Source organism: Mauremys reevesii, linkage group 1, assembly GCF_016161935.1.
Source record: "Mauremys reevesii isolate NIE-2019 linkage group 1, ASM1616193v1, whole genome shotgun sequence".
Taxonomy (NCBI): domain Eukaryota; kingdom Metazoa; phylum Chordata; order Testudines; family Geoemydidae; genus Mauremys; species Mauremys reevesii.
In genome coordinates this window covers 272,466,285-272,481,908 of record NC_052623.1, presented here as the reverse complement: position 1 = coordinate 272,481,908, position 15,624 = coordinate 272,466,285, and the positions used below count along the sequence as shown (strand labels likewise).

Sequence of the window (15,624 nt, the reverse complement as noted above, 5' to 3'; positions counted from 1 at the left end):
TTCATGAGCGATCTCAGTCATCCTCAACTTCAGTGACTTACAGTGCAGAATCAGAACTGTGCATAAGACCCCACCCCCAAAACAAACAGAGGGGCCCTCAGGCTACAGTAGCCTGTGGGATGGACACACACACATGGATTTGGGGGAATGAGTTCACTAATTAGTTTCCTTCACTCTGTAGTGTCTAGCTGCTACATGAAACAGTTACCTTGTTCAGTTCTATCTTTTGTTTCACTGTGAAATTCCCATCATTGTGTTTGAGATCTTTCAGGATCACCACCTGGAAAGAAAAAAAAACTGGAAGGAAACCATAGCAGTTGCACAACAACAATCTGTGCTCCCTTAAACTTCTTCTGGTATTTGAATATATCCTTATCCACTAATAAGTAATGGAGTTATATTAATTTTCACAAGATTTACCAAGTTGTCCTGGAACAGACTTAGGGGCTGATCTTTCAAACCCTTCACTCACATGAGTCACCTTACTCAGGCAAAAAGTTCAACTGAAATTCCGGGGATTTCACACATAAATAAGAGTCCTCCTTTTCCCATCTAGTCCACTAATTTACCTCATGCCACATCATATCAGACCAGTGGTCTATTATGTCCTGGATCCTGCCTCTTGCCATTCGGGACTAGGCCAGTGGTTCATTGAGTCCAATATTCTGCCTCTGGCAGTTGCTAATACAAGGGGGCCTCAAAGGAAAATGAACGCCTCACCCCTTTCATAAACTCACCGGTTTAGCAAGGTTAGATGAAAATGAGGGTGGCATTGCTTCCTGATCTCTGAAGAGAACCAACTGCCTTTCACAAAAGCCTCTCACTAAAGATGGGAAGGGGAGCAGAGATGCTGTGCTCATTTTACCTTCTTGTCATATTTGGCTTGGCGCAGTCTCTGGATTGTGTCACGCCTCTTGTCTTCATCAATCTGGAGAACAAAGAAGACTATTAGCCAGCAATTATAACATACGAACCCCACCCTGGCAGGCACCAGACTGTCTGCATGGGTGTCTCTCTCTTTAAAGCCCAACTAAATCCCAAAGCATACAATCACCATTCATGCAACTCCCATATGCCATCAGGGTCTTTTCCTCTGATCAATACTATTGGCCTGTGATTTACAGACAAAACAAAGATCAACCCCTTCTTGAAAAGGGATGTCATTTGTGATACTAATGGTGAGGGAAGCCAATGGAAGAGCCTGGAAAGATTTACCCTGCCTGTTTCACAGTCGTACAAAGAACTTGTACTTGCTGTATTAAGTGGGGAAGTTACTGGGGATTAATCTCATTCCTCTTCTGCACAGTGCATAGCAGGTGAAAAGACAGTGAACCAATTTTAACAGATATTTCTACCACTGTCAGAGCCCAAGCAGTAGTCACTGTTTGTCTAACACTAAACCTTGATAGTGCAGAGACTCTGAGTCCCCACAATCCTCCCTCCATGAGGATATCTTGTTTCTCCTACCTTCAGACTGACATGGCTTGTCTCATTGGTCTCCAGAGGCAGGATCTTGTCAGGGGGGATGTGAGACCATTTCTTCTGCCGAAGTGCAATATCTCTCCTATACTTCCTGTGAAAGAAGCGAACCTGTTTCTATCAAACAACAGGAATCCATGCTGCTGAATGCAGTGGGGAATCTTGGAGTATTAGAATCCTGTGCACTAGCTCCTGTACTCTTTTCTTCATGCATTCCTGGAGAGCCTGCTCTTACAGCTCCCAGCGTTGAGGCCTGGAAGGGAGAAATACCCTCTCCATCACATACACCTTTTTCCCCTGATCCTAGGGAAGTCTGAGCTCTCTGAGGTTTCAGCACTATAGATCTGAAGGGGTCAATGCAAAAGAGGATTTGCTGGCAGGTTGCTGCCTAATTCTTCACATTCATACACAGGGGAAAACAATGCAAGTTACTGCAGAATGAGTCTGCAATAGCTTATACTGTTTACTTTTCTTGCTATTGAACATCCTCTGAAGGCAATCCCAGAGGCAAACATGGATCAGATGAGCCCCTCGCAGCAAGGCTCTTGCAGAAATGAATTGTGCTATCCAGGAAAAGCAAGAAGCCAGTGGGGAGGCAGCAGAATGAAGAAAGGTGACTTCTTGTAGAGGGCCTTTGCCTCTGGCAGATTTCCTGATTATATTGGGGAATAATCCTTGGAATTGGGGCATGGCATCCCCTATCTTTTCTGCAGGAATGTCCTTCCTCAACAGAAGAATTATAACAAAACTGTGAAACAGGAAAACAATTCATTGGAATTTCCACTCTTCTATGTGGGTTGCTCCTGTATAAAAAGGATTGGTTAGTGGAATGCTGGCAAATCCTGAACAGTGATTGGCTGCTGGAGAATGCTCTGGAACACTGAAGATTCTAGGATGCTGACTGACATAAATAGTTTATGTTTCTAACATATTTTAACTGCCATTGCTAAGGGGAGAGGGAGGAAATGTCCATTTTTAGCTGTAAAAGTTTTTTCTGATTTTAGTCTGGAGTGTTTAGTTGCATTTGAACCATCATAATTTGCCAATAGGAGCACCAGTCAAAGTGCTAGACAGTTATGAGATCATGGGGCTCTAGTTATATGGGTCTCACTGTATCGCTCCTGAATTCCCCACATGAAGCTCTAACAGTATTCAAGAACAGAGAGATATCATAAGGGAGAAATTTCAAGATGGTTAGGAAAACATTAAATTATGGGAAATTCCCATTTCATAATCTTAACTAGAAAATTCTATGAACTATCAATAAATAAGGCAACTAAACCCTGTAGAAAAGAAAGATCCATTTCACTTGTTAGTACCTAAGCACTTATTGGACTGGAATGACATTTCCAATGTCTAATACTGGTTTTGTGTTTTTTTGAGGACTCTGGATTGATTTGTTTACTTGGAAGTCAGAACTACCCAGAAAAGTGTGGATAGTTTAGGAACTCCACACACTGGGTGATATATAAGAAATGATTGGAGCGCTGGTTCATTTTCTTGCCTAATGGATCCTTAGGAGCATTATTATCATCTATCAAGAAATAAGACTTACTAGAGCAGGAAATTACTGCACAATTGAAACTAGGGTCAGATGACCTCAGTTTAGGTAGGCTGCTTGTGGAGGTGGCTATATTGATGGGAAGAGCAAAACTGGTATCAAGTGTAGACAGTTATAAATCAGGACATTAACTGGCTGACAAAAGAGAATGGCATTGTCAGGTCTCTCTTCTTCCTTGAGAATTGTGAGGTGATCCACTGTATCATCTGAGTTAACTAGGATTGTGAAGTTTGGTAACATTTCTACATGCAAAGCGTAAATTCATTGGAAAAAAATAGCAAGAATTGATTCTGAGGAATCCCCAGGGATTTCTTCTGCATTGGAGGCTCTCAGAGACCACAGTGATGGGTGTGGCATAAAACTCTAAATGGAATTCAACGATTAGTATCTTTGCCATCAATAGATTCATTGGAATAGATTCAGGAGGGGTAACAGCACCTTTGGCAGCAGTACAAAGTGTCTGGAAATAGCCTTTTGTCAAATTTCTGGTAGCTCTTCAACAAATAAACAAATACAGATTAACTTTATCAGTCTGTTGGCATGTTTGCCCTTAGGGTTTGGGAACAATGAGCTCTTCTGTTTCTTGAGTACAGCTAGGCATCCAAGTGTGGACTGACTACATCAACTTGGAGTCTTATCTCACGGAAAGTGTTAACTAGCAAGGAGAACACATCAGGTCAAAATGGCAATGATTAAAGTGTGCTACCAATCAGGTTTTCATAGAATCCAATGTTCTTGTCTCTGAAGTCCTTTGATCTGTGGAAAAGGAGTTGTCTGAGCTACTAAAGGTGGAAAGTCCAGGTAAAATAATACATCTCTAAAACCACTGAAAATGACGGTTCTGAGTCCTGTGAATATGAGAGATATATAGATGCACTGAAAATGGGTTGAACTTTTTCTTTGAGAGGATCTTAAAGTGGGTTTCAGTTTCTATTTATCTGATTTTTCCGCCATGATAGAAGCTATACCACGATCTAGTTAGAAAATTTTAGTCATAGAAAAAACATGTGAACTAGCTGCAATGAGGCAAGACAAGTCTGGGAAAATAGTAAGAGACAAAGTGGATCTAGAAACTGTGGCACCAAAACTTTCTGGTGTTTTTATTTGTGCAATGACACAAGATTGAGTCATCCTTTCAGAATGAACTGTTAAGTTACCAAAAGGGTAAAGAAACAGTAGAGTAATAGAAAGGGCTAAGTGTGAGAAAAAGTCTGAAGGTTGGCCTTGTCCTCACAAAGACACTTGCTAAGTTTGTGTGCGTATGCGAAACAGTGCTTTCTAGTGGGTGGAATAGGTCTGATCATCTGTCACATCTACCACCTGAGCAACTGGATCATTTCTCAAAGCGGAGTGCTGAATGCAGGTGCCATGCATGGTGTCTACAATAGAGTGGCACACACAGAGGGAGAAGCCAGCAAGAGCCTTGCCAATGGGTGGGAGATAATTTGAAGGATTTTCAAGGAGATATCAAACAACCCATGCCCAGAAGCAGCAAATGGAGGAGAAAAGAAAGATGAGGCTGGTACCTCAACACCAGCAGAGCAATGATCAGAACCAACACCACGGTCCCAGTGAGTGCAAAGACAGCGATTGTCAGGATGGGCGGGCCTGCAAAGGAGAGAAATGGGAAAACATACAACCTTAGTGAAAACACTGAACACATATTAAAAAATACATACCCAGGGCCTGATGCAAAGCCTGTTGAAATCAGTGGAAGATTGGCCTCCAGTTAGGAAGGCAGGATATCAGGTCACCAATAAATAAATCAGTCAAGCAGATATGCATGAGGAGTCATGAGGTGTCTCCCTGCCAACCCCCTGAAACATGTGTCTCACTTATAGAAGCCTGCATGATTCCAAACATGATTTTAATAATGTGACTGGGTGATGTTTGAAATGGGAGTATTACAGCACCAGTTTTGTTCTTGAGGCTCTGCTACCCTCTTGTGGCTACTGACACTATAGCATGCTAAACAGTATTCCACCACGAATTAATATTGTGTATTCTTCCTAAAGAACCAGAATAAAATTTATGTTGGAGTGTATAGACCCCATCCAGGGATTGGTAGGGTGGGTATTAAAACTCTGAGCAATAGAAAAATCAAAGATGAAAGCCCAAATTTAAGGAATGTCATGGGGAAGAGTGGCAGAATTGGATCAGCAGTTGCAAATTACACACTATAAAAGGGTTGTGTTCTAGTCAGGGGCGGCTCCAGGCACCAGCACTCCAAGCACGTGCCTGGGGCAGCAAGCCACAGGGGGTGCCCTGCCGGTCGCCGCTAGGGTGGCAGGCAGGGTGCCTTGCCTGCGTGAGGTCCACTGAAGCCACGGGACCAGCTCCGTGCTTGGGGCGGCAAAATGTCTAGAGCCACCCCTGGTTCTAGTTACTGAGTTTGCTTAGCTTTCTAGAGGAAAGAGGACATAGCTAGCTAGAACAGTTTTGATAGGAGGTGGATGGTAACAGTAACTTAAACTTTGGCTATCTAAAGCCATTTTCTGTTTGAATATATTTATTTGGAAACTGGCTGGAGGAAGCCTTTTTAAACTCTTGGCTTTGGAAAGCATTTATGTTTGTTTGTTTAGCCTAAGCTGCAAAAAAATCTGGTTATATCAGAAGTTGGACTTCTAGATTTGCAAGTATTGATCCCCTGCTTTACTATGGTTTGCTTGACTGCTACAACTTGAAAATGGTAGTATATGCTTAATCCTGAACTAAGCCTAATAGCTCTGAATTTGTGTTTTCATAGACTTTTGGCTGATTCAGGAAGCCTATTTATGGTGCTAAAACATATGCTGGTCTCATAATGTTTCTACTATCGAGGAAACTAAACTCTGTAAAAATGTCAAGTTTCCTATTTTTTGGCTATACATGACTTCCTGAGGCATTTTCTTAAGGAGTTTGAGGATGGTGGAAGAATGTAAATGAAAACACTACGTTCCATGTAACCCTTTACTGCAAATGGACTCAAAATTGGGAGGAGAACAATGAGTGGTACCTCAGCTTAGCTACATTTGCACAATAACGCTTGTCAACAGAGACATGTAGGACATTAGCTTAATGTGCTAAATAACTCTTATGCCAAATAATCAAAGTGCTCATCTGCTCTCTACTGGGCTTTTGGTGCCACTGTGTTCCACAAAACTCTGAATTCTAGTAGTCCGGATTTAAAATCTGATTGAATACAGAAGGAACTTTTGGTCACCAAGAGAAAGTGGTACGTCATGATTCTGTGGTCCAGACTTGTCCTGGGTCACACAGAGGGTCAGTAGAAAGCTATCAAGAATTGAAACAGAGTCTGGGTCAAGCCAGTGGGAGCTAGGTTGAGCTGACTTTTACTGGAAGTGTCCTCTTCCTTGTTTCATTAGCAAAGAGTGAAGCTGAATGCAGGTTAAGTTCAACAAGTATAATTTCATTAAACCCTGTGCACTGTGCTCTCCCTGAGGCTGGAAGCAACTCAGACAAACTCCACCCATTCCCTGTCTCCTGGTGTGCTGTCAATAACAGTCCTTGTCCCTCCAAGGAACAAGGGCCTTCTGGCTCCAGTTCCACTGATCACAATATACTGATGGCTGAGTTAGTATCAGCCTGTGATAGGGTGTCTATCCCACACAAGGGAGAAGGGGTTAAGGTGGCTAGCTGAGCCAATTAACTGCCCAGGTTGCACCTGGAGGAGAAGCCAGGGAGCAGGGATTAATTAGAGTCAAGGCTCAGCTGGACAGGGACAGGAACAGGAGCAGTCTGTATAAAGCCCAGAAGCTGACAGGGAAGTAGTCTGCATTTGCTCCCTGGGAGAAGGGCAATATGGTTAGGACTGGAGGGTAGTCTACAGCTACTCCCTGGGAAGATGGAGTTTGGGCTGGCAAACCCATAGAGCCAGAAAGATAGGAAAAGCTCAGGGGAAAAGCAGCAAGGTATGGGATAGGGCAGATCTTAGCAAGTGATGGAAGGGCCCCTGATCTGGAACACAGAGTAGAGGGAAGGACCAGTTTCCCCTGCCAGGCACTGGGGAAGTAGCGCAGACCAGGAGGCAGGAAGCAGACTGCCTGGGACAAATTGTGTTGAAAGATTTTGATGCCCCAGAAGAGGGAAATGCTGAGTGATCGGGCAGAGGAAGCAGGAAGCTCTTGAAGTGAGAGGGGGGACTGTGGACAGAGAGATGGGGTGGAACTGCAAGAAGGGGTGTTGCCCTGGCAGAGCTAATCCCCAGAACAGCCAGAGGAGGTACCATCTAGTAGTGAGTGAAGTACAACCATACTGAACTGCTCTCCACCTAAAGCTTTTTGTACACCTTATAGCTATTTGCATACAAGGCACTGTGTTAATATGGAGTTAAGCTTTCTGGCTCTCCACAGGGCCCTAGGCTCTTCATGCTCATCCACAACATGAGTTTGTGTCCAAAAATCCAAAGGTTAGAAAACCAGAAAATGAGCAGTTCAGGTTCCAGGATTATGGAGGTACTATTGCACGGGCCAAGAAAGCACAAACCTTACAAATGTAGGAAATGCAAAGTTAGGAAGACACCTGCCGTGCAACATTAACTCTGCCCCTTTGGTCCATCACAGTACCATTACACTTCAGTAAAGTTTTTACTGTCCAATGTGATCTCTTCCAGCCACATAGAATCATAGAGTATCAGGGTTGGAAGGGACCTAGGGAGGTCATCTAGTCCAACTCTCTGCTCAAAGCAGGACCAGTCCCCAACTAAATCATCCCAGCCAGGGCTTTGTCAATCCTGACCTTAAAAACCTCTAAGGAAGGAGATTCCACCACCTCCCTAGGTAACCCGCCACCCTCCTAGTGAAAAAGTTCTTCCTAATATCCACCCTAAACCTCCCCCACTGCAACTTGAGACCATTACTCCTTGTTCTGTCATCAGGTACCACTGAGAACAGTCTAGATCCATCTTCTTTGGAACCCCCTTTCAGGTAGTTAAAAGCAGCTATCAAATCCCCCCTCATTCTTCTCTTCTGCAGACTAAACGATCCCAGTTCCTCAGCCTCTCTTCATAAGTCATGTGCTTCGGTCCCCTAATCATTTTTGTTGCCCTTCACTGGACTCTTTCCAATTTTTCCACATCCTTCCTGTAGTGTGGGGCCCAAAACTGGACATAGTACTCCAGATGAGGCCTCACCAATGCCGAATAGAGGGGAATGATAATGTCCCTCGATCTGCTGGCAATGCCCCTACTTATAGAGCCCAAAATGCCGTTAGCCTTCTTGGCAACAAGGGCACACTGTCGACTCATATCCAGCTTCTCGTCCACTGTAACACCTAGGTCCTTTTCTGCAGAACTGCTGCCTAGCCATTCGGTCCCTAGTCTGTAGCAGTGCATGGGATTCTTCCATCCTAAGTGCAGGACTCTGCACTTGTCCTTGTTGAACCTCATCTGATTTCTTTTGGCCCAACCCTCTAATTTGTCTAGGTCCGTCTGTATCCTATCCCTACCCTCCAGGGTATCTACCACTCCTCCCAGTTTAATGTCATCTGGAAACTTGCTGAGGGTGCAGTCCACGCCATCCTCCAGATCATTAATGAAGATATTGAACAAAACCGGCCCCAGGACCGATCCTTGGGGCACTCCACTTGATATCAGCTGCCAACTAGACATGGAGCCATTGATCACTACCCATTGAGCCCGATGATCTAGCCAGCTTTCTATCCACCTTATAGTCCATTCATCCAGCCCATACTTCTTTAACTTGCTGGCAAGAATACTGTGGGAGACAGTATCAAAAGCTTTGCTAAAGTCAAGGAATAACACATCCACTGCTTTCCGCTCACCCACAGAGCCAGTTCTCTTATCACAGAAGGCAATTAGGTTAATCAGGCATGACTTGCCCTTGGTGAATCCATGCTGACTGTTCCTGATCACTTTCCTCTCCTCTAAGTGCTTCAGAATTGATTCCTTGAGGACCTGCTCCATGATTTTTCCAGGGACTGAAGTGAGGCTGACTGGCCTGTAGTTCCCCAGATCCTCCTCCTTCCCTTTTTTAAAGATGGGCACTACATTAGCCTTTTTCCAGTCATCCAGGACCTCCCCTGATTGCCATGAGTTTTCAAAGATAGTGGCCAATGGCTCTGCAATCACATCCGCCAACTCCTTTAGCACCCTCGGATGCAGCACATCCAGCCCCATGGACTTGTGCTTGTCCAGATTTTCTAAATAGTCCCAAACCACTTCTTTCTCCACAGAGGGTTGGTTACTTCCTCCCCATGCTGTGCTGCCCAGTGCAGTAGTCTGGGAGCTGACCTTGTTCGTGTAGAAAGAGGGGGAAAAAGCATTGAGTACATTAGCTTTTTCCACATCCTCTGTCACTAGGTTGCCTCCCTCATTCAGTAAGGGGCCCAAACTTTCCTTGACTTTCTTCTTGTTGCTAATGTACCTGAAGAAACCCTTCTTGTTACTCTTAACATCTCTTGCTAGCTACAACTCCAAGTGTGATTTGGCCTTCCTGATTTCACTCCTGCATTCTGAGCAATATTTTTATACTCCTCCCTGGTCATTTGTCCAATCTTCCACTTCTTGTAAGTTTCTGTTTTGTGTTTAAGATCAGCAAGGATTTCACTGATAAGTCAAGCTGGTCACCTGCCATATTTACTATTCTTTCTACACATCAGGATGGTTTGTTCCTGCAAACTCAATAAGGATTCTTTAAAATACAGCCAGCTCTCCTGGACTCCTTTCCCCCTCATGTTATTCTTCCAGGGGATCCTGCCCATCAGTTCCCTGAGGGACTCAAAGTCTGCTTTTCTGAAGTCCAGGGACCATATTCTGCTGCTCTCCTTTCTTCCTTGTGTCAGGATCCTGAACTCGACCATCTCATGGTCACTGCCTCCCAGGTTCCCATCCACTTTTGCTTCCCCTATTAATTCTTCCTTGTTTGTGAGCAGCAGGTCAAGAAGAGCTCTGCCCCAGTTGGTTCCTCCAACACTTGCACCAGGAAATTGTCCCCTACACTTTCCAAAAACTTCCAGGATTGTCTGTGCTCTGCTGTATTGCTCTCCCAGTAGATATCAGGGTGATTGAAGTCTCCCATGAGAACCAGGGCCTGCAATCTAGTAACTTCTGTTAGTTGCCGGAAGAAAGCCTCGTCCACCTCATCCCCATGGTCTAGTGGTCTATAGCAGACTCCCAGCACGACATCACCCTTGTTGCTCACACTTCTAAACTTAATCCAGAGACTCCTAGGTTTTCCTGCAGTTTCATACCAGAGCTCTGAGCAGTCATACTTCTCTTACATACAGTGCAACTCCTCCATTTTTTCTGCCCTGCCTGTCCTTCCTGAACAGTTTATATCCGTCCATGACAGTACTCCAGTCATGTGAGTTATCCCACCAAGTCTCTGTTATTCCAATAGCATCAAGTACATCATAGATCAACTGTGCTGCACAGAGTACAGCAAGGCTCCTAGCAGTATTTGAACAGAAATGATAATTTGAAGTTGTATTGGGTACACAGAAAATGACCGGTTTAGTTAGGCTAGGATAAGGTACTGTCATATTCTCAGCTCCTATTGACATCCCAATGGCAGTTAAGATTGGGTGGCCACATTGCATAGTAAGTGTTATCTTAATGGTGCATGAGCCCCCTCCATTATGAACCAGTTTTAGTAGGTATCTCACCGGTGCTTGGAATGTCATTAGGCAGCTTCCGGTTCCTCCAGATGAAAGATGGGCTGGTAGTCACTGGTTTTGTCTTATTCTGATGAGTGTCATACTGCAGAAGGGTCTGGAACTGTGAGAGAGTATAGAAATGAACTTTGTTAATAGCTCTCACACTCAGTCCCTTTCCTTTGCTTCATCCTCCCATAGTGCACTACACAACTCTCAGCAAAATAGACTCATGCCCTCTACTGCAGTGATGTGTCCCCTCCAGCCTGGTTCATGTTTCTGTTTTTCATATTCTGCCTATACTACTACTCTGTCCTTCCCAGAAGTGCAGCAGTCCCACAAAGTCTGGTGTTTTTGACTTCATCAGTCTACCAAGTCATCAGGGTGACGTCTTTCCCCACTTGCCCCATTGTGCTGCTGTGAAGGGGCATGCTCTCAAAATGGCAGAGAGGAGATAAACAAGTTCCCCTGGGCCTGTTCAACACCAACAAGGCACACCTGCAAGGCTTGTTCTGCCTGGAGTGGGGGGAGCTTAAAAGGGAACAGCTGCCCCAGGATGGAGCAGTGAACAGGATGAAGGCTGCCCTGCCTCTGAAAGCCAAGCTAGGCTCACAGAGAGAGACAGCAACAAGCTTCACTTCTCCCAAAGCTGCACAACTGAGCCTCAAAACAACATGCCCCATGAGGAGGGGCTGGAGATAGACCCCCATCGAGACTAAGCCCAAAGAGCTGATCCAGGAAGACTGCCCGAGTCCCAGGTCACCCTTACTTTTCTCTAATTTCCCATGGACTTCCCTCTCCCAGAAGACAAGAAAGAGAGGAGAAGACTTTTCATTTGTTTGCTTGCTCCAAGGACCCCTTGGGCAGCTGCCAGCAGGGTGAGAAAGACAGTGGAGTCTAGGAGGGGAGGGGAGGGGACATGAAGGGACCCCTACCCCCCACACCTGCACACAGACAGTTCTAGTACACCTCCCTTTCAGCTCTGGCTATCTCTCTTGTTATAGTCACACTCTAACCCAGAGCCTCTAGTTCCCCTCTCATAGATCACCACAGAATACCTTCTTAATGGAATTACATACTTGATAGGTATCTACTGATGTATACAATAGAGACAAATTGACATCAAGATCTCCAAATTCATCCAGGGTCACTGGACCCAATGCACCTGTGGACACAAAGAACAGATCAATGAAGGAGCCTGGCACTTTCCCAAGAAGCATTAACAAGTGACAAGAAGAGAGGTGTAAATTAAGAGACTTCTGATGTTAGGGTTTTTCTTCCCATTAACCTTCTGCATCTACATAACAGCACCCTTCTTAGCACCCACATCAGCTTATTCAATCTCTGCTTCTCCCCTATTTCCATACTATTTTTGCTTTAAAATATGAGTTTGAAATTGGTAAAAGGAGTAGATCTGACAATACTGAAGAATGAAGCCTCCCTGACCACAGAAAAAATACCACTCATGTAGCAACCAGTCTGTTTTATTTCCATACACTGATCCTGCCAATGTGCCTTCAAGGGACCATCTCTAGAGGTGAGAAGGAAACTCTGATTCTATCCTTGGTCTTAAAGTCTGTTAACAAGGAGGGAAATACAGAGATAATTTATATTCTTTTCTACTGGCTTCACTTGGGCTAGATTTTCATTGTTGAGGGATAGCTGATTGGGTCTAATAACCTTGTGTACCTTGCCATTTTAATCATACTTTTTCTTACCCTGATGCTTTCTTTCTTATGGTGGGGAACACATACATTCCATAACTCAGGATATGTTAATGTTACAGACTAAGGATTTTAGGGTGTAATCTTCAAAAGCACTCAGTGTTGGACTAATTCTGCTCCCTCTGAAGTCAATGGTGAAATTGATGCTGATGCTTTCTTGGCCAATGTTAGCTGTGGCTGAATGTTATCTACTATACATACTCCCCACACTGTCATCCAGGACAATGACAAAAGAAGGACTGGCTACATTTTTGGGGATGAAGCTTAGAGATGGATTTGGTTCAATGTTATGTATACTTCATTCTCATCCAACCTTGTGTCTAGCCTAAAATAAAACCTGGATGCCAGTCAGATGACAGGGAAGAGCCTAATGGACTCTGCAACCAACTTGGATGCCTCACTATTACACATCCTTTGGTCCACCCAGGCAATAGTCCCCATATAGACAATTCAGTCCTCTATACCTACACCAGAAAGGCACAATGTAATAAGGCCAAGGAGCTTAACATATGTCATCTTATTCTGTGCTGACCAGGGAGTGCCCCTCCCACTATAGAGGAGTATTCGTCCTAGGTCATTTCTGTACCCTTTACACCGCCAGACCAGTGTGAAGAGCCTGCAGCCCAGGAGAGATTCTGTCCCTCAAACACTTTGGTCCTAACTGAAATTTATAAAATGTTTCATCTCTTATTTTGTATGTGATGTATACAGAGGGGGATTGTGTATGGATATTACTTAGTCTGTTTCTTCAGTGCTGATTATCATAGTATATTTGGAAAAATCAATTGAACAGAACAAGAGGGAAGACAACTCATTGCAGAGTCTGAACCCGTTCAGCAGTAAGGGGACTGCCCCTCATGCCCACCTGGAAAACAAACTCCCTCTCCCCACAGTCCACTCAGTGAGCTGTTGCTCAGAATTGTACTTGATTACCTTTAAATGTGACGTTCCGAAACTGTTCAGTGAAATCTCTGGGACTCCCAACTGGCTGTTGGGAAAGCAGAAGTTTCTGCAGGATGTGTCCAAAGAGCAAGACTCCATCCAAATAGCCGACAATATAGTCATTATTCAGCTAGAATAGGGGGAAAAAAGAAGTTGGTAACACAGCCTGTTTATACCTCCATCCAAAACTGCAGCATAGTTGGGAGTATCAGCTCAGGAAAATCTTCAGGAATGGAACAGCAGAAGCTGCTGCAGATCAGAGTGAGGTGCATTGGTAGTGGTGTGGGGGGGTCAGGCTTGGAAAAATAGGATGCTGCAAGATGGGATTGAGATATATAAGCAGAGTGAGGTGATGGAGCCACAGGTCTGTAGAAAGAGGGTACTGCAGGTCAAAATTCAGGTGCAGTGGCAGAACTGGGGAGGCCCTAGGACTGGAATAGCAAGAGGTGCTGTGGGTCAAAAGTATTTTCCACTAGACACCTCCTGACGACTGTTGATTTCTGAATCTTCCATGTCTTGGGTTTAGTTCACTTGTCAGTAATACTTGATGGTGCCTCAAAGGTTTCTACAAACCTGCAGGGGAGACTTGGTGATATTAAAGGTACATAAGGCATTGGTCCTGCCTGACTTTTTGCTGATGCGACCCAGGTAGCAGAAAGTTGACCAGGAAAAGAAATGCAGCGGCATAAGCTCCAAATAACCCTGGATCTGCTGTGACATTGTAGATGACAGGCCCCAAATGGGCAGAGGAAGGGTACCCATAAAAAATCACTGAATTACCTTTCATCAGAGTTTATTCTGTTGTTCTGCACCAGAGGGCAGTAGCGATACCATTGCACTTATCCCCAGGGGCACAGGGCAAGGCAACTAAGTCCTGTAGCTGTATTGCTCAGCTAGAAACCTGTTACAAGAGGTTCTCCCACCTCCAAATCCCCCACTTATTCTCCTTTGGGAGCAAGGTGCTTCATCTCTGTCTTCCCACAACTCCCCCAAATCACAATTCCAGACCCTTCCTTTTTCCCTGGCTTCCTCTGTAGTGTAGCAGAGTTTCTGTCTCTCAGCCCTTGTTTTCCCCACAGTCTGTGCCTCTGAAACCTGGCCACCGCTCCTTTTCCCCCCACAGTCCCACCACATCTATAAATCCAGCCTGAATTATGTAGTAAAGCTACTCTAGAAAGCATCTGATAGACTTTACAGTCACCCCAAAACTTGAGGTACAGTCCATATTTTCTACTCCTGAGGGCATTCTGTGCCAAAAAATTAAAATTTCTGTAAACGATATATTAAAATTCTGCAAATGTTATTTGTCAAATAAATGTTGAGGCTCCAGCATGGCATTGGGGAGCACAGGTCACTGTGCAGCTCCCCTTCCCCCACCCTGGAACACGGACTCAGCAGTGAGGCTGCACCCAACTCTGACACAGCGCAAGGACCAGGCCTGCCCCAGAAACACCCCAGAGCCCTGCCCCTCCATGCCAGGTGCACCAGGTGTGGGCAGGCAGGCTCAGCAAGGCAGGATGCAAGTGTGGAGGGCTTAGCATGGGAGGATCCAGGTGTGGGTTAACAGGGTTCTGTGTGGGGCAATCTGGGTGTGGGTGGCTCAGTGGGGGAGCTGGGTGTTTTCAGGGTCTGGATGCACAAGGGCTTGTTGGGGGGTTCTGGGTGCAACAGTAATGGGACTGTACTGGGGGGCCCAAGTGAAGGGGGTTGGTGCTCAGCAGGGGGGGTCTGAGTGTGTGGGCATGGGATAGAGCTCAGCAGGGGGGTCTGGGTGTGGGGGCTCAGTGGGGGGTCCAGATGCTGGAGGAGTGGGATTCAGTTGGTTTGGGATCCAGATGCAGCTGGTTGGGGTTCAATAGGGTGTGGATCTGGGTGTGGGTGGTCTTCCGGGTGGTCCAGGTGCAGGGGGAGTGGGGCTTGTCAGGGGGGCTCTGGGTGCAGGGGTAGGGTGAGGCTCAGAGGGAGGGTGTAGGTATGAGGGGATCTTGATGCACAGGAGCTGGATGGATGGGGGAGCAGCTCCCTGTACAGTAATCCCTCCCCCTGCAGCTGAGGAGCAATGGGTACAGGAAGTGCTGGGTGGGGGGAGCAGTTTGCAGAGCTTCCTACACCCGGGGGAGAAATCTGGGGGTGGGTCTGACCCGGCCCCAGATGCTGTGTAGGAAAAGAGGAAGTCCCATCCTCCCCAGCTCAGCCGGGACTAGCAGCTGAGCCTGGTGCAGGGTAGGAGCCACCAACCGTGTTTTCACCAATCCTGCCCCCAACCCACAGTGATCTACCACTCTGCTGGCTGCCCTGGGCACCTGA

At 45.6% G+C, this 15,624-nt stretch overlaps 1 protein-coding gene across 1 annotated transcript in view; it reads right to left on the bottom strand.

Moving 5' to 3' along the window:
• The window catches only part of LOC120374311 (heat-stable enterotoxin receptor-like), a 61,177-nt gene that overhangs the window by 29,795 nt on the left and 15,758 nt on the right, over nucleotides 1-15,624 (bottom strand). The window contains exons 8-14 of the mRNA XM_039493770.1: nucleotides 13,309-13,447; nucleotides 11,731-11,816; nucleotides 10,664-10,775; nucleotides 4,567-4,648; nucleotides 1,468-1,573; nucleotides 866-928; nucleotides 209-280 (exon numbers count right to left, since the gene is read on the bottom strand). Of these exons, the coding sequence (XP_039349704.1) occupies nucleotides 209-280; nucleotides 866-928; nucleotides 1,468-1,573; nucleotides 4,567-4,648; nucleotides 10,664-10,775; nucleotides 11,731-11,816; nucleotides 13,309-13,447 (660 nt within the window). The remainder of the gene's footprint in view (nucleotides 1-208; nucleotides 281-865; nucleotides 929-1,467; nucleotides 1,574-4,566; nucleotides 4,649-10,663; nucleotides 10,776-11,730; nucleotides 11,817-13,308; nucleotides 13,448-15,624) is intronic.